We start from the raw sequence: 21,657 nt of genomic DNA, 5'->3' as shown, positions 1-21,657 counted from the left end.
AAGAGGAAAGAGTAACAGGAAGAATAAAAGTGGGAAATGAAGGAAAAGGAAGATGAACAGAAATACCGTCCAAATTAACAAGAATAACTGGTTGTATAACCTGCAGGTTGTGGATTATCACACATTCATTTGTTTTGTTTTATTTCGTAAAGGGTGGGGTGGGAGAAGGAATTGTTTGGCTTCTACTTTAATTTATAGAAATTAAAAGAACTTCAAAAGAAAACTTAAATCTCGGTTAGGCGTGGAGTGCACAAACAAAGCAACAACAGGTATCATTGTAAAGAGAAACAATCAGAAAACGGTTAAGAATTTCACAAAAATTTTCAATGCTATTAAATCAGGCCACTATGCACCCTGGCTTATCCAACTTACATAAAGAACGACATCTATGCATTGCACCTACTGCCTAATATTCAGAAGACACGTCTAGTGGCAGAACAAAAATATTAGGCGTACAATGAATGCGTCCTCTGGAGCAGATTCCCACAGGGCAAACGGATTCTAAAAACTGGTCACAGCAAACATGACGTTTTGATCTTTTTCTTTTTTGCCCAAAGCACTCGTGTTGGAGTAATACAAGGCACCTTTCTCAACTGAAGTTCATGTCTGTTAGCATGAGACTCTCAGCTGAGGCTGAGAGGCAAGTAATCGTATGTGGCCAGTTGACCCTGTGTTGAAACTGACCAATGCTCCCATCAGGTGTCAGGGCTTAAGTGATTGATTCCAAGCTGACCCATATGTAGAATTATAAAGGTCAGCTGGCACAATTTTCCACTGGTGTAATTATAAAAGTCCAGTAAAGTAACACTATTACCCAGTCATCTGTAATCTGAGAGTTAACACTTTCAAATCCAAGTGAGTGGACTATGTCCACTTCAGAGGGCATTCCACCCAGCATTAGTCTCATGTCACAGTCTCCATTTCACTTCACTGATGCTCTGTCACTGCACCTTTAATGATACATTTGCACTTTATTCCATGAGGTCCCAGGTTCAATCCCTGGTATTTCCAGGTAGGACTAGGAGAGACCTCTGTCTGGAAGCTGCTGCCAGGCAGTGTAAACAATGCTGGTCAAAATGGAGCAAATTGTATAAGGCAGCTTCCAAATTTAGCTCTTATTCCCCTCCCCCCTTTGAATTGTTTTTAACCTTTTATGGTATGGTTTTTTAAAAATCATTTTAATGTTGTAAATTGCTTTGATATGCTTTTAGGATTTAGTGGTATATAAATATTTTTATAATAAATAAATAGAATGGGTCACATTTTAGAAAGGATTACCTAGGAAACCCAAGCAGCTTGCTCTTGTCAATTCCTAAAGGTTTCTGGAACAGAACAGATTAAGAACTTTTCCCTCCCGCCCCCCCCCAAAAAATGAGATTAAGTTTCTGCCCAAAGTTTCACACAGCAAAGTCAATTGTTAGGGCAGTGGAGAATTTTAACCACATTAGCCTGCTGATCAATACATGCTAGAAACTAAGACAGCCATGCATGTAAAACCTTATGAATTAAAGCAACAAAGCACAGAGCAGAAAATAAAAGGAAAGAGAAAGTGCAAGATGGCAAGCAACAGCAAACCATGCTTTATTAAGGCAAGTTAAAAGATAAAAAAGAGTAATTGGTGGGCTCTAAACAGAACCTTGCTAGAAGCCTCCTACCTCAAGTAATAAAAACTGGAAATCTATTAGCAAGAAATTGATGTAGTCCACTGGCCTGAACTATTTCATGTTCTTTATGTCTTACTCTTTAATTAGTCCCTTCAGGCAGAAAGGAGGCAATGTTACCATATCAACAGTTCAAAGCAGCATATTTTTTTTACCAACCCATGGGAAATAAGCAAGATTATATTAACAGAGTGGTGCTAATATTTAGGAGATCCCATTATATGTTCCACATTGGCATGCAAGGTGCTATTATCTTGCCTTACAGATCAGCGTTTTCCAAATAGCACACAGAGCTCTACCTGTCAGTGCCATGGGGACCTTCTGAATCAGTCGCCATGCTGTTGGTGGGAGGCAGTGGGAGGCTCTGGCAGGCCATGCAGGACAAAGGGTAGAGGAGCATGTGTGTGCATGCATACACTTCATGAATCAATGGATAGGATCTCTAGATGTTAATCCCTCCCACCAAACTCAACTTCACAGATGCACCTCCTTGCTCAAGGATTTGGTCATTACAGACATTGTCTGCAATGGTAAGCCCATAAAGAAGCCAACAAGCTTCAAGATGGGTTCTTGTTCTGAGGTGCTGAAGAGAACTATACATTTCTGCATTACCAGTCTTGTCCCTAATAGGATTGGGATCAGTGCCCGAATTCAGTTTCCTCCACCTCCCTGACACCCACTCTTCTTTACAACTAAAGGATTTCCCTACAGCATCGGGCCAAGAAAACCCAGAACATGTGATGGCAAAATGTGGCGTCATTACTGAAAGTGGCGTTTCGGTTGTTACTGTTTGCTGCTGTTCATTTACAGAAATCACTTCAAAATCAGAATCAGTCTCGTATGGTTCAGGCAAATCAGTTTTATATAAAGGACAAGAGAAACTTATGTTTCTTAGGACGTGTGTGTTTAGTGTTGCATCAGGTATAGATTTATAGCTGAGTAAACAGTAGGTCATCAGCATGAGGCTTGTAGAAAACAAGTACTAAGGCCAGGGTAGTATGTAAAAAAAATAAAATTCAGTGCTGAGGAAAGCTGAATTCTATAACAACTAATAAATACAGACCTATTTCCTTATCCTGAACAATTTATTTTGTGAGTTATGGCAAGGGACAAAGTGCTATGCAAGCCATAAATGTATTTTCCTTCTCTGGTCAACATTTGGGAATTCAAAATGTTGGCAGTGATTTTCCTGACCATAAGGTCCAGGAACTTGATTTTTTAAAAAAATAATCTTACAACTTTTTAATTCAGCACTCAACAAAAGTTTTTGTCCTTACACGGAGCAGCCACAGAACTGTGAAATATAAACACAGCACTAATAAGTCATGGAACATGCAAAGCTCTCTCTCTCGCTCTCTCTTTTTGCACTTTAGACCTAGTGGATTATGGGCAATTTTTTTTAGCTCCAAAAGCATGTTTAGATTAATTAATTGAATAATTAAGGTGTCCCTGAGCCCAGTGGTAAATGTCTCATACATATATGCTTTAATATAGTGTAGATGACATACCATGAAGCAAATACTGGAATTGAAACCCAAAAGCACTTTATTGTTCAGCTAGTTATGATGGCACTGGTAACAGCTATAGAAAACCAAATATCTATCTAAAAGCATTATACCTAATTTAACTGACCTTTAAAGTATTTAACTCTATGTTCTAGACAGTACTGACCTAGGTATGATACACACATGAAGTGTGGGCCATGATACTTACGTATTCTCACAGGCTAATGCATATTTGGAATATTAAGTACTAATTAATACTAATATTGTCCCAACTGTCCTCATTTTACTCTCAGTAGAGTTTGCTATCAGAAATCAAAAACTATCTTGGGTTTGTGGGATGCCCTCACCCAATCACGTCCAGTATTTGCTCCTTCACTGAACTCTGCAATGTGTCATCTATCCCCAGAAAAACAAAACACTGGAGTCAAGCAGAAAGAGTGAGGGAGAGAAAGAGAGAAAGTGATGACCTACAGAGTTTCAAGTTAAAGTTTATTGTAACAGTTTGTTTAAAAAAAATTTTGCAGTGTTAATATGCATGCTCTGTAGCTTCAAGAATGACATTTTAAAGATCCTACCGCAAAGCTTTTAGAACTAAACTGAAATTATGTTAAGCTGAAAATGCTATTTTGTATTAGAGAAAAGAGTTTGTTTCTCCCCACACACAATTCAACAATCATTTGACTGAAAATACTACAGATCATGTAGCAGATCCTCTTTAAATATGACTTGAAAATAGTTAAATGTAGTTTTAAAGCAATAAAATACTGACTGCAGTAAAAAGGTAATAAAAGAGGCAGATGCTGGAGACAGGCATCTAGAGCCAAATCTGATCCTCATAAGACATCCTATCGGGCTCCCTTGATCCCAACCTCCTTCCCATGCACAATTAGGCACCTTGGCCACTTCGACCAAACCAAGACACATACAAAGATGGTCTTTAATCTCATTTTCCTCCCAGGGCAAAGAGAATTTCAGACCCGTGCATAAACCAAGTCACAGGTGAATATGGCAGTGAGCACCTGAGGTGCCCCAAACGACGCCTTTGACAAAGTATTTATTACTGTATATTCTGCAAGATAGATGGCTAGGGATGCCTTTGCTTATGTTGCAGTGACCAGACGTGTGGAGCCAACATTGCTGGCCTCTATCTCAGTTCAAAAATAGTCCCTTTACTGATAAGGGACTTAGAGCAGAATTTCTACCTTCCATCAGCATTCTAGTTTTGACAAATATAAAAATGGCCGCCTATGTCTCTATGTATTAGAATAATTGCCAGATAAGCTTAGTAGTGTTAAGAGGAATTTCGCTCTCTTAATGGGTTATGTCATTTTTTCAAAGCTAAAGTTGTTATCTGGCTGCTCAAATGTTTCTTGAACGTGTAATTTTCAAAAGGTATTCAATAATCTGCATTGACAATGACCTGTGCTATTTTGCTGCTTCTGTCACACAATCACAGTGCTTATGCATGCATCTGATGGGAAGTTACAGCGTTCAGGTGGAATGCCGTCCTTAAAGGACAATGCATGAACTTTATCTAACAGTTAGATGTACAGTACATTTTCAATCCATGTGTATAGCTCGGAATCACAAAACTAACAGAATTGGCATGCATATAATATGAATAACTGCTCTATTGTCTAAAAAAACAGAATGAAGCACATGGTATGGGTGTGAATCAGAGGGAAAGGTGAGGAGGGGGAGCACTACATACAGAAAAGAGTGTGTGTTGGACTGAGATACCTACCATCATAATATTCCAAATTCAAAGACTGCTTGGATCAGAACAGAGAAATAACAAATTTAACCATATTAAGGGGAAAAAAGAATGCAACAAGAGATAGTTTGCTTCCCTTCACCAAGAAACAAGTGCATACTGAATTTATCCTGCAGTAGAACATGGGTTGTTTCAAATGTTTTGGTCTTCGGTGCCATTAAGCTGAACAATGCAGAACAATGTCCTGTAATTTGATTAAAATCCCAAAACAACTTGCCAAGCAAATGTCAACTTAACAAGCCAGAGACAAATGGACTACTGCAAATATTTTTTTGCCAGGCACCTTATGAATGTGCCTAATATGAATTTTAGTTGAGCTTTCATAAGCACACAAGATTGATTCAAAAATATACAGAAGAATATATTATTAGCTTAGATCCAAGCAGAAATTCTAATTTGTATCCTCTTTCATCACAGTGAAAATACCAGTGCTGCAAATATCCTTTGGAGACTGAGAGCATACACATAGACACTTGTACGGATGTCCACTTAACACACTTGTTTGACCAAGAAAATGTTAGTTTCTGCATCTTGGGGATGTGTGTACCAACTCCCAGTTCTACTACCAAAAGAGAGGTTATTGGTCAAGAAGGAAAAGAAATTTGCACTGAATTAGCAAAGAATTCTGAAGATCAAAAATTGATTAGCAATCAATGTCGTAGAAGCAAGGAAGGCGAGAAGTGGGAGGGGAGGGGTTAAAAATAAACCACACATTTAATACTAAGATGACAGAATGCTTTTAGTTCCCAAAGGCCTAATGGGTAGTATACCTGCACGGTTTGCACCATAAACTCTGTCGGTCAAGCCCGAACAATGCCCGACACTTCTTTGGAGTATTTGCATCTGTTAGCACAAGGTAAACACAAAAAAATACAACACAATGGTGGATAGAGCTCAGTTGGATGCGAAATCTTAGCTACAGCTAACATTTCTCCCAGTTCATTTGGCAATCTCGCAGACCAAAGGGCAAGAAAGAAAGAGGATCTCCACAAGGCGACACACACTTACAATGCCTAAGCCTGCTGTGCATTCTGTTCACTTAGCCCTGTGTCTTCTCTGCTGAACTCTGCACTGTGGTATCAAAGGATGTTTAGCAATGTTATATATATATCTATATATAGATATAGATATATAGATATAGATATGGTATGGAACTTTCCAGAGAGGAGGGTGGGATTGTGTGTGCAAGCCTAGGCTGATGCTGTCTTACAGTGGGAATTTTCCAGCTAGCGGCAGTGTGCAGGTGGGTGGAGGAAACAAAAATGAGGGGGGGGGCGGCAGAAGAGAGCGAAATCCTTTAAACAGAAAGAGATGATCATTCACGGCAGCGTCCCACTCCCTTGTGTCTTCTAGATCACAACACAGAGCTACAAAGCAACAAAGCAGGAGGAGAGGGAGGGGAAGTACCAAATAAACCAGCTGCAAAACCAGCCATAGCAAGTCGGGGTTGGGGGGGAGACTATACACACCTGCAGGGGCCGCACCAGTTATTCTGTTGATCAAGGCCAAAGCGCGCTCGGCATTTCTTAGGAGCGCTCAGGTCTGAATGAGGTCAAGAAAGAAGCGAGCAGGAAAAGAGAAAGAAAGAGAGAGAGAAAGAGAGAGAGAAAAGGAGAATAAAAAAATAAAAAATAAAAATAAGAAAAATAAATAAAAATAAAAGGAAATAAAATCAATGACCTCATTATTAACTGCAAAATATCAACTTTTGATTGTTTTATTTTCTTTAAATAGTGATTGTCACATCTATCAAACTTTTGAAATTAGCTGTTGCAATTAAAGCTGCAGTATCCCTTTGGAAAGGACTGAATAATAATAATAATAATAATAATAATAATAATAATAGGAAGAATTGCAATTGATTCAAGAGGCATTGGAGGCACAACCCATCTACTGTTTCTGCACAAGCCCCCAAGAAATGCAGCGGGTTTGTGAAGAACACTATTTGGTGGACTTCTCTTTTGACATAGAAATACTTCTTTTTATAGGGGAAAAAGGTGTGTAGGGGGGAAGACAAGGAACTTAGTATAGAAATAGCTAACATGCTTTCTTCTTGGGGGGGGGGGATAATGCAGCTTTGGGAATAAACATTCAATTTGTATTTTTTAAAAAAAATTTAAAAAAGAAAAAAAGAAATGGCTCAGAATAAGCAGATAGCAAAATGGATATGTTAGTTTCAGCCAGAAATAAAATGATCAGAAGCATGGAAGCAAGTGGTATGCAGGTAAAGCAGGTGAATAGCAATGGATATGTTTGAGTAGAAAGGCATATGTCTATATATATATCTCTATACAGATATATATATTGCATGCAGGCATGAGAAGACTTAGTGGGTGCCGCATAAAATGCCATTAGATTAAGGAGGTTCATTATTAAGCTTTTTATATCAGTCTCTTTAAAGAAATACTGCATATTCAATTTGCACAGTTAGTACAAATGAGTTATTTTTACTGCATTACTGTTTAATAGCAACTGTAATGAATAACAAATCAGAAACATAGAAAAAAACTAACCATAGCACATATATATATACGCTACAAACGTGTGAATGATAAATTTATTTTTAATGTCAGTGTTTAAATGTTAATAAAATCTAAAATGGCAGGATAAAAAAAGAGCAATTTACAAACTATTTTAAATGGCTGAAAATGACATTAGCACCTGTAATCGGAGGAAGTGAAAGGCAAGGATTTAGGAAACATTCGCTGTGTTCTGAAAAAAAAGAACAAATTATACAAAGGCTTCAAAGAAAAAAATTAATCAGGGCTTTTTCAAAATTGACTATGAGATTGCCTATGCAGTATTTCTAATTTTCTAGAAAGAATGGCAAACCTCCTTAATTTAAAAAAAAAATGGCTGCAATTTACCACTGTAAAGGCATGCATCAGTTCACACAGAAACAGCCCAGATTAATACCAAACTCTCTCTCACACACACCTTTGGTAATAATGGCACAGGCATTAACAAACTATGGCTCTACAGTGAGTAGCTCTGCAGTTATTAAGGACAAACATAACTACCATTATAATATGCTATTCATGCATTTACGTGGCTACTAGTTTTAAAAGGCGAGCAATAAGAATTTAACTGTACTTAAAATCCAACAGGAAAAAGCTGGATGTAGTAATGGCCCTGTGGCAAGAAGGTTGGGAGATTTCAAACTTTCTTCTTATGCACAGTATTAGTAACTTATGGCCTTCATTGTTCCACTAAGGAATACGTAAAACATTCCATTTTACTTACCATTGGTCTCTCCTGGCTGTTTGTCCCTTTTCCTTTTCTTCTTTTTGCCCTGAATGAAACACAAATACATGAAAGGGTTGTTACAGAACCTACTTTCAAAAAGAGGCAAGAGGAAAGGAATGTTCTGCAGAGCTTGCTAGAATTGTACATATTTGAAAACATTTCAATGTGTGTGGCAACACAACGCTTTTCAGCAGCTCAAATTGCCCACTTTCTACTTAACATTTCATTCTAGTCATAGCGACACTTCAGAACTCCTAAGAGTATAACTTACACCGTGTACAAAGAGCAGCACATAAATGTATGATAAAATAAATCAGTTGCCAAATGCGTGTTTGGGTTAAAGGTGGGGCTTGGATCTGAAGCGCTGAAGACTACTGATATAGACTACTATTGGATAAAATCGTGTCAGAGCATTTAATGTCAACACTTCCCATAAAGAATCCAAAGCTGGCCAGCAATCAAGACTCTGTTTGTGTTACATAAACTACCATTACACACTTTTGCTCTTCATCCAGTCAGAACAAATGGGACTGGGGATGGGTGGGAAAATATTGTACCCAAAATATGCTCTACAATGTCTGACAAAATCTCACAAACAAATAAAGTTAAAAATGGATTGCAAACTTGCATTCAGCAGGAAACCTTTTCCTGTCAACAGTTTTGTTTTAATTATTTACTTGTGTTTTTATCTTGTATTTTATTTTGTAAAGCACCCTGAGATCTGATGATGAAGGGGGGGGTATTTAAATTTGAACAAACAAACAAACAAAGACGTAAGCATTAGAAATAAGGCTCAACTTCCCCATGAACCTTAAGGAAGCATCATTCTTATTTTTAATATGCCAAGAAATGAAAAGAACAGCAGTCATAATCAGGTATTATACCAGTAAGGAAATAAAACACCTGAGAAGGAAGATGGGGGTGAACATGCTAGGCTTGACCTCCATCACTGTTGCCATTGCCCCTCACAAGCTGAGCTGCAACGGTCTGCAGGGAGGTTTTTCCCACTTGGCTAGGATTCCTCCATGATGAAGAGCTCACTTTTATCACAAGCAGAAGCCAGCTCCCTGCTGCAATTAGTCACAGAGAGCAACCTTGTGGGTGTATGTGAAGTAAAGCTAGCATGCTCACACCCATCTGCCCTCTCACATCCCTCATTAGTGTGAGGCCTGAATAGGGCTCGTGTCTATGTTCAGTAAATTTGCTTTCCCTACAACAGAACTGGCAATGCTGAGCAACCATTAAAAGGCTGCTCAGTCTCACCTTGCTTTATTGGCTCTGCGTAGTGTGGTTAGCCTGGTGGTTACTTGCATGTTCTGCTTCTAATAAGGAGATATTAATGGAAATTCACAAGGGAGTAACAGAGACTAGATCTCTGTTCACCAGCGGGTAAACTGAAAGCATGCTCTCGGAATGAGAAAGCTTTGGGCTTAGTGAAGATTTGGCTACAACCCTAAGGTAGGTGGGCGAGAGGCTTTCCTACATCTGTGATGTCTTCTCTTCAATAGCTTGGTCTAGTTCCCACTTCAGCGATTCATTTTGGGTTTCAACTCAGCATGTCCACTATGATGTTTATGTTCCCTGGAATGTACCAGTAAGAAGAGGAGATGTGAACGTTCCTTTTGAAAATGTAGCTCATGCAGGTCTCCAGGCATAAGGTCTTTGAACTTGTTCCTCCTTGCTCATTCTGGTTGTAAACTGCTACCCTGCCGATTTGGATGTGACAAATAAAGTCTTGTTCAGGTGAACTTTTGCTGATGGAAGGCTGTGTCTGTGCTTGCTTGTTTTGTTCAGATTTAATGCACCTGCCGGGAATTTTGTGGCACTACTACAAAAACGGTGTAATTACCCAACTTAAGCCTCAACTTAATCTCTACCACTTATAAGGTGATTTGCAGAATGGAACTAGTATCTCAGCTATATAGTACTACTATACTCAAAATCCACAAAGATTAATGTTTCATGACCGTTCCATAAATAATTCCACAGAGGGGACCAAAACAACTCAGACATTTCAATGGTGTACTGCATAACTAAGGATCAAATTTTTTTACGCAATATTATTGAAACAGTTTTAAATTTATGGTATAAAATATATAGATTTTATTTTACCAACAAAAGTGACAAGGATAGTGAACTAGTAAACATCTTTCATGGAGAGTTTATTATTTTGCATGAAAAGGACTGGAGCAAAACAGGTAGAACTGAATTAATCCTTCTAGAGGAAGAGGTGGGAAATTCAATTCCCCCTCCCCACATAAAAGTCAAGCAATTATAAGTTTCTACCTGACCAACTTCCTTTACCATCAGATAACAAGATAGCTTGTTGAAAAGTAAATTCCTATCATTTAATCTGACACTGTAATAAGTATTTTAGAAAAAACTATTCTCCCCTTCGAAAGTAATCCATCAAAAATACCCGACAAGTGCATCTTTTCACTTCAGATAGTTTGGTTGACTTTTCAAACCAAGCTAGAAAATCTGTGTTAATATAGATGAACTTGGCGAAGGCCCTTCCACATTTCCTCAAAAACAAGTTTCTGAACCCAGTACATAATATTAAATAAGTGGCATTGTTGTGGGAAGAGAAACAGTATAAAGATGTTTTGTTTCTATTAGAATCCCGGCATTCTGGAAGAGATGCGTACTTTTCACTGAAGTATATGCAACCTTCACAAGCTCCTACACATGATGTCTAACAGCTATAATTAGGTGGACTGGCAAACCTCTTTTTGTTTACTGAGCCACCATATAGACATTTCCAGTGCCTAAGGCAAGGATAGGGAATGTGTGGCTCCCTACATATTGTCAACCCAAGCCTGTATTGGCTCATAGTCGGGGATGATGGGTGCTGCAGTCCAGCAGCATGTGGTGGGCCACAGGTTCTTCATCCCTGGTGTTAAGAATAATTAAATTTATGCATTGCCCCTCACTCGAGCAGCACAGGGAGTTTTATAATATAAAACACATAACCTAATATTAGTAAATGTTACACAGACAGGTCCATTCAGCATGGGAACATACGATATCATGTTATATGGTATCTTGAAAATGAATGGAAAAAATGTAGCTGTCTCTCAAAATTGCTACATTTTACATTCTTCAAAAGCATTGTCTTACTGGATCAGCCCAATATTTACCTACGCTTGATATGAATTCCCCAATAACAGACAGTTGGATGTTTCTAGATGGCTTAAAACCAAGAAACTCTGTTCCACTGCTAGTCCCCAGAGTTTGGTCACCAGAGACCTAGAGCCTCTGAAGATGGAGATGCTATGACATGGCTAATAGCCATTGACTAATTATTGATTAATTAAAAGCAATCTAAGCTAAGAGACATTATATCTCGCCATAATAAATGTTAATAAGGCACTGCATGTTTAAGTGCTTCCTTTTTGACTTCTAAACCTTACACTGCTAAGGTTACACTGCTCTATTCTTCTCCCACATCATTCACTTGATAAAAATGCATGGTTTTATAAATCCTTATTATATCCTCCTTAGTTTTATATTTTCCAAACTAATAATCCCCAAAGACTGTTGCTCTTTCAGCAATCTGGCATACTCTTTGAGAGAGAGGACCAGAAATGTACATAGTATTCAGAGTGATCATACTTTTATTTGATAATTTCAGTCCTTCTTTAGTATTTCCTAACACTGAATTTTTATTTTTCACTGATGAAACAGGTACTTTTAGTGAGCTCTCCACTCTGAACCCATAGCTCTCTAGGTATTTTTGTGATTTTTGTAAGTAGCTTTAGTAATAATAATAATAATAAAATTTTAATTATATCCCGCCCTCCCCAGCCGAAGCTGGGCTCAGAGTGGCTAATCTTTCTACTCTGTTGTTTTACTGATTTATTTATTTATTTATTTAACCTTATAACTTTTAATTTAAAATTACAAGTAACTATAGCTGGGCCATCTTCATGTCATGCCACAGTGAACTGATGCTTCTATGTGGATGTGGCACATGAAACCTCTACAATTTCCATAGTGGTACAAGCTCAAAAACCTTAGACCTCTGATATATATGCATCCTGCAGAGATGCGCCAGCTCCCACAAACAAGAGAATTTATATAAGCATAGATTAGATGTGAGCTGGTGGTGAGACCTTGTGTGATCTAAGTGATCTTGGGGTAGGGGCATTGTCACGTGTGAGCCAGCTGTCAGTTTATTAGTACTGTACATTTGTGTTTTGCTCATCAAAATAAAATTTTGTAGTCCCATGGAGACTGAATAGCAAGGGTATTGTAAACTGAATCCATCCATTCTGGGACTGAAATTGAACTTCTGAGATTATTTTTAAAACGAAAATTCATGCTTTTGTATAACAACTTTTAATCTGTCTTCAGGTTTTTTAAAAATATTGTGCAAGTATACAAAATTCTTATCCTGGTTGACATGCTGCTTAAATAAAAATAAAAATATGAATCCTAAATTTAATACTTAAATTTTGACTACACAGTTGGAACCAAGGACTTAGTTTCTGATATTTAATTTTGCTTCAAGTTGTGAAAAAATTAAGATATGTGCACAGAGGCCTCCAAAACTTCACTAGGTATGGCAGACACTATCATGCGTGTGTGAGACATAAATACAAGATGAAAAGGACACAGAGGGTCATCTAGTCACTACATACAGTGCAGTCCCCATTTCCTTTCTATATCCGTAGAAAGACTGTTGTCCAAAGAAAGAACGTGGAAGAGGATAGACTCCAAGAATTCTGAGTGTTATGCAGAAAAAAGTAAAACCTTGTAGATCATGTGCTTGTGTGATCCAAAGCTATTGAGTTCTCCTACTGTAGTAAGGTTCCCCCTGAAGGTCAGGTGGGGATAGAGCCTCAAGCTGCTGGGGACGCATCAGCTTTCTTATCCTGTCCTTTTTAGCTTGAGAAGAAAGGGATTTTCAGTGCTCACACGCTGAGGACAAATGTAAAGGTCCTAAACATTTAAGACACAGTACATGCCCATCTGTCAGTGACACAGTCACTAAAGCAGAGGAAATGTTTCCTGGAAATCTTTCAAGCATTACGGCACATCCCAGCGCTACTCCCCCAGGAACTCCCAAGAGGAATCAGACTGCAGAGTACCAGGAATGAATCGGCCCTGTGGTCTGACAGCTTCCATTCCACTCCGTTCATGGCACAAAATGTGGGCTATGAATTTGGTGGTGGCAAAAATGGTCAGAGACAGCTCCTGGGTTGTAAGGGAAATCACCTCAAAGAGGGTATACAGATACTCTCTTATGCATGTGAAGAAATAAGAACTAGGGAAGGATAATGTGAAGATTTTGATACCACAGATGTTGATTATAAGTTTTAAACAACACTTCATCTTTAGGAGTCAAAATACTAAACTAAGGTGCTGTCTTTGTTTTCTCTCAATAAATGGAATTAATAAAATGTTGCTTGGTAGCATATTAATGTGCCTCTCCTCTCCATGTAGGGCTATAGGCTTATGCATGCAAATATGTGCAGCTGCATAAGAACATAGGTTACCTAATTTACAGAAGAACAAATTCCTGCCTTTGCAAAACAAAACAAAACTAACGCACGCACACACTTAGTCCTATGCACACTTAGATCTAAGACTCACTGAGTTCTATGGAGCTTACTCCCAGGAAAGTGTGCATAGGACTGCAGTCTAAAGAAATAATCAAGACAGCAGATTCAACAAAACTGTATAAGTATAATGCATATCAGAGTGTCTGCAATAAGAGAGGTAAGATTGGCAGGAACAATACAATGACCAGAGGCAAAGGAGGTCAGGGATCCTGTACCTATTATACCTGTATGAAGAAGGAATTTCATGTTCCTTCTCATGTTAAGGTGAAACCTCTCCAATATAACTCTTAAAGCTACAGGATCTGGTCATCCTACCAGATATAAAGCACACCTTTCTCAATTATAGGCCTTTGTAGAACCAGCTGCTAAGTCAAAGCCTACTTATATTAACTTTTCCATAGTGCTTGCAAGACTTGGTTTAAACATCTGTTTGGTAGGGTCTAATATGTTGGGGCTGTGTGGGTGTATTTCAGCTGTTATGTCATCTTGTATATTATTCTAATTCTGCGAAACAGCTCAAAAGTATCTGTGGCAAAAGCAGAAGAGCAATGTTTTTAAATGAAATAAATTGATTACTTGTGATCTTGCAATAATGTCTTGATACTGTTGACATCTGGCCTCTATTTAAATTTTCCCTTACATGATTGGTGCCTTTCAGTGCTTAATTAATTATGTCTGGGAAGCTTTAGAGAATTTACCAATTTCTATTAGGTACAAACTTGGAAATACTTATCAGTGAGCTATTACTTCCTTCTGAATGTACATGCTATGCTTATTTCCTGCCTATGGGATTTTGGTTGCGATTCAGCCATAGCTGTGACCAAACAGTCATGCGTATTAATTGGTAGATTTATGCAGGTTTGCATCCCCTTCACATCTAAAGATGAAGCCAGCCACTTCATCAGGGTTTGAATGAACATTTTAGTGTCCAGTGCTCATTCACAATGCATCTGCATTGCCAGCACAAAGGCAGGGTTTGTCATGCATGCAAAAGGCAGCTTCCATGCACATCTCTCTCCTGCTAAATCGAGACACTGATCTCTGAAACCAAGCAGCCACAGTTAGAATAACTCAATGGAAGAAAGTGTGGCAAATGAGAATTGCACAGGAATAGTTCACCAATAGCTAGCACCAAGATGTTTGGTAAAGACATCATGAATTGAAAGCATTTATGAAAAAATTGTGACCATGACAGACAACAGTACAATAATATAAAAAAGTAGAGGGTGGAATAATTTATTTAGCCCCACTTGAGAGCAAGACCTCCAACAAGTCTTTGCCAGTCCTTCTCTGAAGCTAGGGTAAGCCATTCTTCCACTTTCCACTATACTCTCACACAGGTATGCAACAAGGCACTAATTTGGGGGGCAAGGGAAGGATATGAGGGTGATAATAGAGAGGGAGCTCTTATTTTATTTTTTTGTAAACTGCACAAAAGCTGGTGCCCTGATGGAAGACACACAGCCAGATTCCCCCCCCCCCCCGCAGAGCTCTACTGACACACCTCAGTTGAATGGGTGCCAATTGAATCCAAATGGGTTGGCGACAAAACCAAAACATCCGCTAGAATTACTGGATTGGTAGTGCTTGTCTTCCGTGTGTGGGTGTACTTCAGCAGATTACAGCAGTACTTGTCTACAAGCTCTACTACTGAAAAAAATTCCACCTACATAGCCACCTACATAGTTATCCCGTGCGGACCAGCCGGGGTAAAGCTGCATGTGGAGCTGTCGTTCCTTTCTGGCTAGTTCATAATATTTAGCTTGTTCTTCTCTGGATAATGCATGCCACTGCAGAGAGAAAGAAAACAAAACCACAAGCACAACAGAATGTCAGTAATACAGTGTGTGTACAATGTGCATTCACATTCAAACTTTGGAAAATGGCAGCCAATTAAAGCAAATCAACTGATGCAGACTATTCATTCATTTATTATTAAGAACTCTGTTTTATCCAGGTTAGCTTAAGCTGGGTTATACCAATGGAGCCTTTCACTTTTGAAAATGGAATAGTGTAATTCTTCAAGTACTTTTACCAGTGGTAGATGGTGCCCATTGGAAGACCAACAGTAGTAGAAGCAGGAGCCAATGACAGGCAGAATCAACTAATTCCAGCTTTGTCGCCAACATCCTCTTTGCTGTGTTGTGAAGGGGCAGCACTGAGACTAAGGAGGAGGAAAATGACAGGCGGTGCCATACCAGGAATGGTTGTAAGTAAGAAGGCAGGCAGGTGAGGTCTTGATGGGACAGAGCCCCACTCACCCTGGTGGACCAGCCGCCAACAGCTATTCCCCTTTAACCAGCATTCATTTGAACAAGACATGCAAGAAATGCCCATAAAGTAGGCCACACTTTAAATTTGCCTCTCCCTTCCCCACTTGTCACAATTTGTCACTCTGGTAAACCAGCCTCCTCCAAATAATAATAATGACATACATTAATCAAACACCTATTTTTAATGTCTGTAAGGCAGGCCCGCACAATGTGTGACACAACAAGTAAAATAGAACCTACAAGCTGTAGCTTGCTGGGAAGTCAATAAATCTTGAATTTGCTACCTGTCTTCAGAACTATGCTTTGCCACAAGTTGCGAAGGCCTGCTTTAAGATACAACTCCACCTTTCATATGTAAGAAGTTTATTTTTACTATTATTTTTCTGCTACCAGTTACATAAATTACTATAGCTTCACATGGGACTCGTGAACAGAGGCCTACAGTTCATACAACATCCAGACTTAAGGTTCCTACATCCAGAGAATGGAGAATCAAGCTTCAAGTAAAAGCTTCTACAGCCTTCTGAGTACAGAGTTCTTCACTAATAGGCTACAGTGGTGTGTTTAGAGATCGCTTACAGAGAGAAGTAAAAAAGCTGGGGTTCCTAAGACATGTCTCAGAATTAAGGGGCAGAGCAACCAAGGTATGGTGATGCCCAAGCACTGATGGAGAGGTGGATGGAGTTGAAAAGGAAAGGTCTACATCAAAGCGGGGTCATATCGACAGAAAAAGAAATGCATCTGCTGGACAAAAGTAAGTAGCATATGATTATGCTGTGCAGGTGCACATGCATTTGGTGAAAATGTAACTTTATTTCCTTGTCTGTGTAACTAGAATGCAAGGAAGTTTCAAAGAATTCAACCAGAAAGCTCGGAAGTTCCACCGGGCAGCCAAATGCCACAATCACACTTAAAATAACATTGTGGATTGTGCCCTTTCATTTCAGACAAATATCACACTCTCATTCTATCCCACATGCAAACTTGCATATACATATCCTGACTAGTTACCTACCCTTCGACCAAGGATTTGATTGATGGCTGCACTCTCTTTCAATGTGCATTCTGCTACAACTTTTGCTCTCATTTCCTTCATATACAACATAAATGCATTAAGAGGTTTCTTTATGTGTGGCTTCTTTTTCTCCTCTTCTTTTTTGGAGTCCTGATGTTTTCTGGATGGTTGACAAGAACAGACAGAAGGAGCTTGTACAACATTGTCACAATACTTCTGTGCACTTATCCCAATCTTTGCCTCCATCATTAAAACCACATTGAGGGGAGCAAAGAAAAACTCAAAAACCCTGAAACTAGCTGTAAAGCATCATACCAGCAGCCATGTACGAGAGAGAGCTGCCCTTGCTGCACATCCATTATTAAAACTTCAATAGATAATATCGCTTCATGACATTACAGTACACTACTCCATGTATTTTTTTCACACCAGGAAAATTTATTTACTCAGATTTTTAACCTTTTGCCATATCTACATGGGCAAACATAGGGTTCTGTGCTCCAAAACATACATAGCCATCAGTTTCGAGTACCTGACCCTGAAGCAAATATGAGCTTTGAGGTGGACTATCATAAGATGCAGAGGTAGCAAGGAGCCATTTTACTTCCCTCACAGTAAGTGGATCCTCCCCGCTGCCCAGGATATTTATAAACACTTCCAACAATTTTCTTCTCTTCCCCACCTGTAACTTCCCCTGTGGATCGTCAAGTAACACAGGCATCTAATAATTTACACAGTGAACGTGTGAAGAAGCTGACTTATAGTGAACCTGACCATTGGTCTAACTAGCCCAGTATTGGCAGCAGCTTTCCAAAGTCTCCAGCAGACAGGTCTTCTCCACTCTAATCAGCTACTGGAGACGCCAGAGAGTGGACCTGGGGCATAAAGTAGGTGTTACTCTGCTGGGTTATAACCACTCTCCCCAAGGCAGTAGACAGCCTTCAAACCTCAGGTCTTAATTCTCTTGCCTGGCAATAGGTGCTGAGATATGAAGCAATTAGGGTAGAGGATGACGAAGAGACAGGTATCCAAACTGTTGGAGAATGGGAAATCAAAGCCTGTGCAAGTGAACCTGCTGATGAGAATGCAAGAAGAGCCTTCCAAGATCAGAACAATGCTGTACATCTGGTTTCCAGCAGTAGCCAGCCAGGTGCCAAGCAGTGTGTGAAGGCGATAGCCCCTTCCTGATGCTTATCCCCACCATGTGGCTCTGAAATGTGTTTGCTTTTCTAAAACCAACTGAGATGACTCTGAAGGCGGGAGGTTTAACACAATGTCTGGGCGGATGAAAAATTGGGCCCCGGGTTAACCATTCAAAATGCTTATTTGGTTAATAAGGATCTTGGCCAATAAAATTACGGCCCCTATTTGTGCTTGCTTTGGCAGCACATATACTAAATTATGGCCCCTATTTAATAAACAGCATATGAATGTGCAAAATATTTGTGGGGCAATACTTCTCTCCAAGTCTTACTAGAAACTACAGGCTTTACATGGGATCACATAGACTGGGTTTAGCCAGAATTGTTGGCAATTGCTTTGGAAACAAATAACTGAAGTTATTTCAGAAGCTGCATACTTTGCTATTAGGTAAAGGTAAAGGGACCCTGACAATTAAGTCCAGTCGCAAACGACTCTGGGGTTGCAGCGCTCATCTCGCTTTAAAGGCCAAGGGAGCCGGAGTTTGTCCGCTTCCGCAGACAGTTTTTCCGGGTCATGTGGCCAGCATGACTAAGCTGCTTCTGGCAGAACCAGAGCAGCGCATGGAAACGCCGTTTATCTTCCTGCCGGAATGGTAACTATTTATCTACTTGCACTGGCGTGCTTTCGAACTGCTAGGTTGGCAGGAGTTGGGACCGAACAACGGGAGTTCACCCTGCCATGGGGATTCGAACTGCTGAGCTTTCAATAGGCAAGCCCAAGAGGCTCAATGGTTTAACCCACTGCGCCACCCGCATCCCATAAATATTTTGCTATTAGCAACCCATAAATAAAAAGATAAGGAATTCCCGAGTGCTTCAAATACACACATTTGTTCACTATCTTGACTCGTTCAAAAACCATAGACTTCATATATATCTATACAGGCACTCTCCAAATGAAGGAAAGGGGACTTGGGATTTTCTCAGGTCTGGGGTGGGCAGGCTCAATTCACCCTGAACAACTCAAAGGCTAATGAAGTTAAGAGATTGTAATCACAGTCTAGGTGCTTGTAAATCCCAGCACGCCCATCCCGTAGGAAAAGGGCTGTTGTTTAGTGATAGAGGTGTATGCTTTGCTTGTAGAAGGTAGTACACTTGATCCACAATACTTCCCTGTCTGAAATCCTGGAAAACTATTGCCAATATGTGTAATATTGAGCTTGCATGGTCCAATGGTCTTTACTTTGTTTGTCATAAGGCAGCTTCCAATATTCCACACCTTCTACAATAAGCAACATTAAATAGAAGTTTGTAAAATAGATTTGAATATTAAAAAAATACTTACGAGCTGTGGAGTGAGCCGACATCATTCTGGGAAGATTCTTGTTTGACTGTTGGGGTGACTATGGCCGGATGAGGGATCCCAGTCGTATGTAAACTATGATGTGGAGGGACCATGTGTGGAGGGAACCTAGAGGAGAGAAAGCTGTGTAAATCGTCAGAATAAAAATGAATGAATGGGGAGGGGTGTATACACGCATATAATAAAAGGCATATAAAAAGCAAACAAACTCTAGACAAGCATATATGAAAACTGGCAGCAACAATAAATGATACTTTAAACATCATAATTGTTCTACTATCATGAACAGAAATAACAACTTTTAAAATAATAATAATAGTAACAATAACAACAACAACAACAATAATAGTTCAGTTCAGTTCAGTTCATGGTTAAAAAAAAAAAGAAATTTGACCACTCCTTCTTCATTGTAAAGTGCAGGTCCTACTCATATAAAATTATGGGGATACAGCCTCTGAGAATTTGAACTTTTAATATGAACCTCAAATCAGGCTGAGGATTACAAAATGGCTCTTTATTTCATTGTTATAAATAGCAAGTGTTTGTGGAACCTCGATTTACATGCAATTCTTTACTTTATTAGCTATGTTCTCTTAAAATGGAGCGTAAAAAAATTGGGGGTTTTGTTGTTTTTTAATCATTGTCTTATAACTCGATGGCACAGGAAATCAAATTTGAAATTGACTTGAGATTTAAAAGCAGGGACTTCTTAAAGAGGGAAAACAGGAAACATTTGAAAGGAAAATGGGAGATGTGAGTGGTAAGATCCAAATGTACAGTCAAATAAATATTGAATCGTGTACTGGTGTTGTACCTATGTTCCTATAGCCATCTTTCACTAAACAAGAATCAATAAATATGCTTTCTAGTGGCAAAACAATACACTGATTAATGAATGGTGTTCAAGTGTACTCAGAGTAAGTAGAAGCAACATTAAAGTTGACTAAGCTATTTCCCTTCAATCCTAAAACGCTACTTTAGAAGGGGTGTGTATGTGTGTGCTGAACCAAAGAGAGATGGGAGAAGGAGTCCTTCACCTCAACCCACATGCAAAATTGCACAGGTCCCTCTCACCTTTTTGTCATTCTTTGCCATATTATAATCTATCATAACCAAGCTACAGACAACAACAATGGCATATGTTAGTGCCAGAAGCAGCTCAGTAGGTGAGGCCAAGCAGATCACCTGTGCTAGCTTCCCAACAGGTGGGTCGCTATTGCTTACTGGAAGGGGCAGGAGCAAGGCACTGGAGACATCTGCTTGATGCAAATGCAGCAGCAGAGCCAATCTGAAGATCCTGGCTGGTTGCCCCTCACCAACCTCCCCACCACCTCAATCCTGCTGCTCCCAGGAACAACAGTCTCAACCACCAGCCAGAAAGCTAGTGTAGTGGCTCCATCCCACCTCGCAAGCTGTTCCTGGGAGGGAATAAAGCTTTGCAGATATTGGTAGGGTTGTGTCATATTGGCCTCCACTTAGTTAAATAGGACTAGGTATGAACGTTGCAGGCTCATGACCAGTGTGTGGAGTATCTGGGTATCAGGTGGAGGTATAATACCTGCTCCTGCCCTAGACATGGCTCCCACTGACTTCCACTGGCTACAGAGTGTAGTGTCACTTTGCCTCTCCTGATGACCCCAGGGCATGGATGCCTTAAACATGTCAAAGCCTTTCATTCCTGGCATGGATATACTCATCACCAACTCACTTCCTTCCCTTATTCATGTTGGATTTGGCCCTTGGGACAGGTGTAGCATCAAATGAGAAGGGAAGGGGTTAGAAGGGGGTGAAGCAATGAGAATGGGAAAGAAAAGAGACTTGCCACTCCTCAATATTACCAACCCTAGCCTTCAAATTGGTAGGCTGTTATCGCATTCTAATTACGGAAACTGTTTTCACCCAAATTGGGATATGCATACAACTGGTTTTCTAGCCCTTAGCTGATTGTTTTCCTTGGATGAGAAGGGTAATGCAGAGTGATATAATATAGGGGGCACAGAGAAGATGGGAATGGTCAATGTCCATTCTGTTCCTCCGTTCCCCAAAAGAATTTCTTAGGTGGGAAAGCTTGGGTTTCTGCTAGAACAATGTAACCTTCCCACACATCCCCT

General features: G+C 39.6%; 1 protein-coding gene across 42 annotated transcripts in view; it reads right to left on the bottom strand.

The window, feature by feature from the left end:
• The window catches only part of TCF7L2 (transcription factor 7 like 2), a 200,126-nt gene that overhangs the window by 2,737 nt on the left and 175,732 nt on the right, over positions 1-21,657 (bottom strand). For 4 of the 42 annotated variants that reach the window (XM_081189364.1, XM_081189366.1, XM_081189373.1 and 1 more), the window contains 6 exons: positions 19,529-19,669; positions 17,042-17,201; positions 15,424-15,543; positions 8,184-8,232; positions 7,602-7,652; positions 6,410-6,482 (listed from right to left, as the gene is read on the bottom strand). In XM_081189364.1, coding sequence (XP_081045490.1) covers positions 6,410-6,482; positions 7,602-7,652; positions 8,184-8,232; positions 15,424-15,543; positions 17,042-17,201; positions 19,529-19,669 — 594 coding nt within the window. Of the gene's footprint in view, positions 1-4,909; positions 4,939-5,710; positions 5,784-6,405; positions 6,483-7,601; positions 7,653-8,183; positions 8,233-15,423; positions 15,544-17,041; positions 17,202-19,528; positions 19,670-21,657 lie in introns of those variants that run through there. The other 38 variants (XM_081189402.1, XM_081189368.1, XM_081189389.1 and 35 more) reach the window with 33 other exon arrangements.

The sequence above is a fragment of the Podarcis bocagei genome (genome assembly GCF_964188305.1).
Source record: "Podarcis bocagei genome assembly, chromosome: 4".
NCBI classification, from domain to species: Eukaryota; Metazoa; Chordata; class Lepidosauria; order Squamata; family Lacertidae; genus Podarcis; species Podarcis bocagei.
The sequence above is the reverse complement of the archived record's forward strand: the minus strand, read 5'-3'. Positions and strand labels throughout refer to the sequence as shown.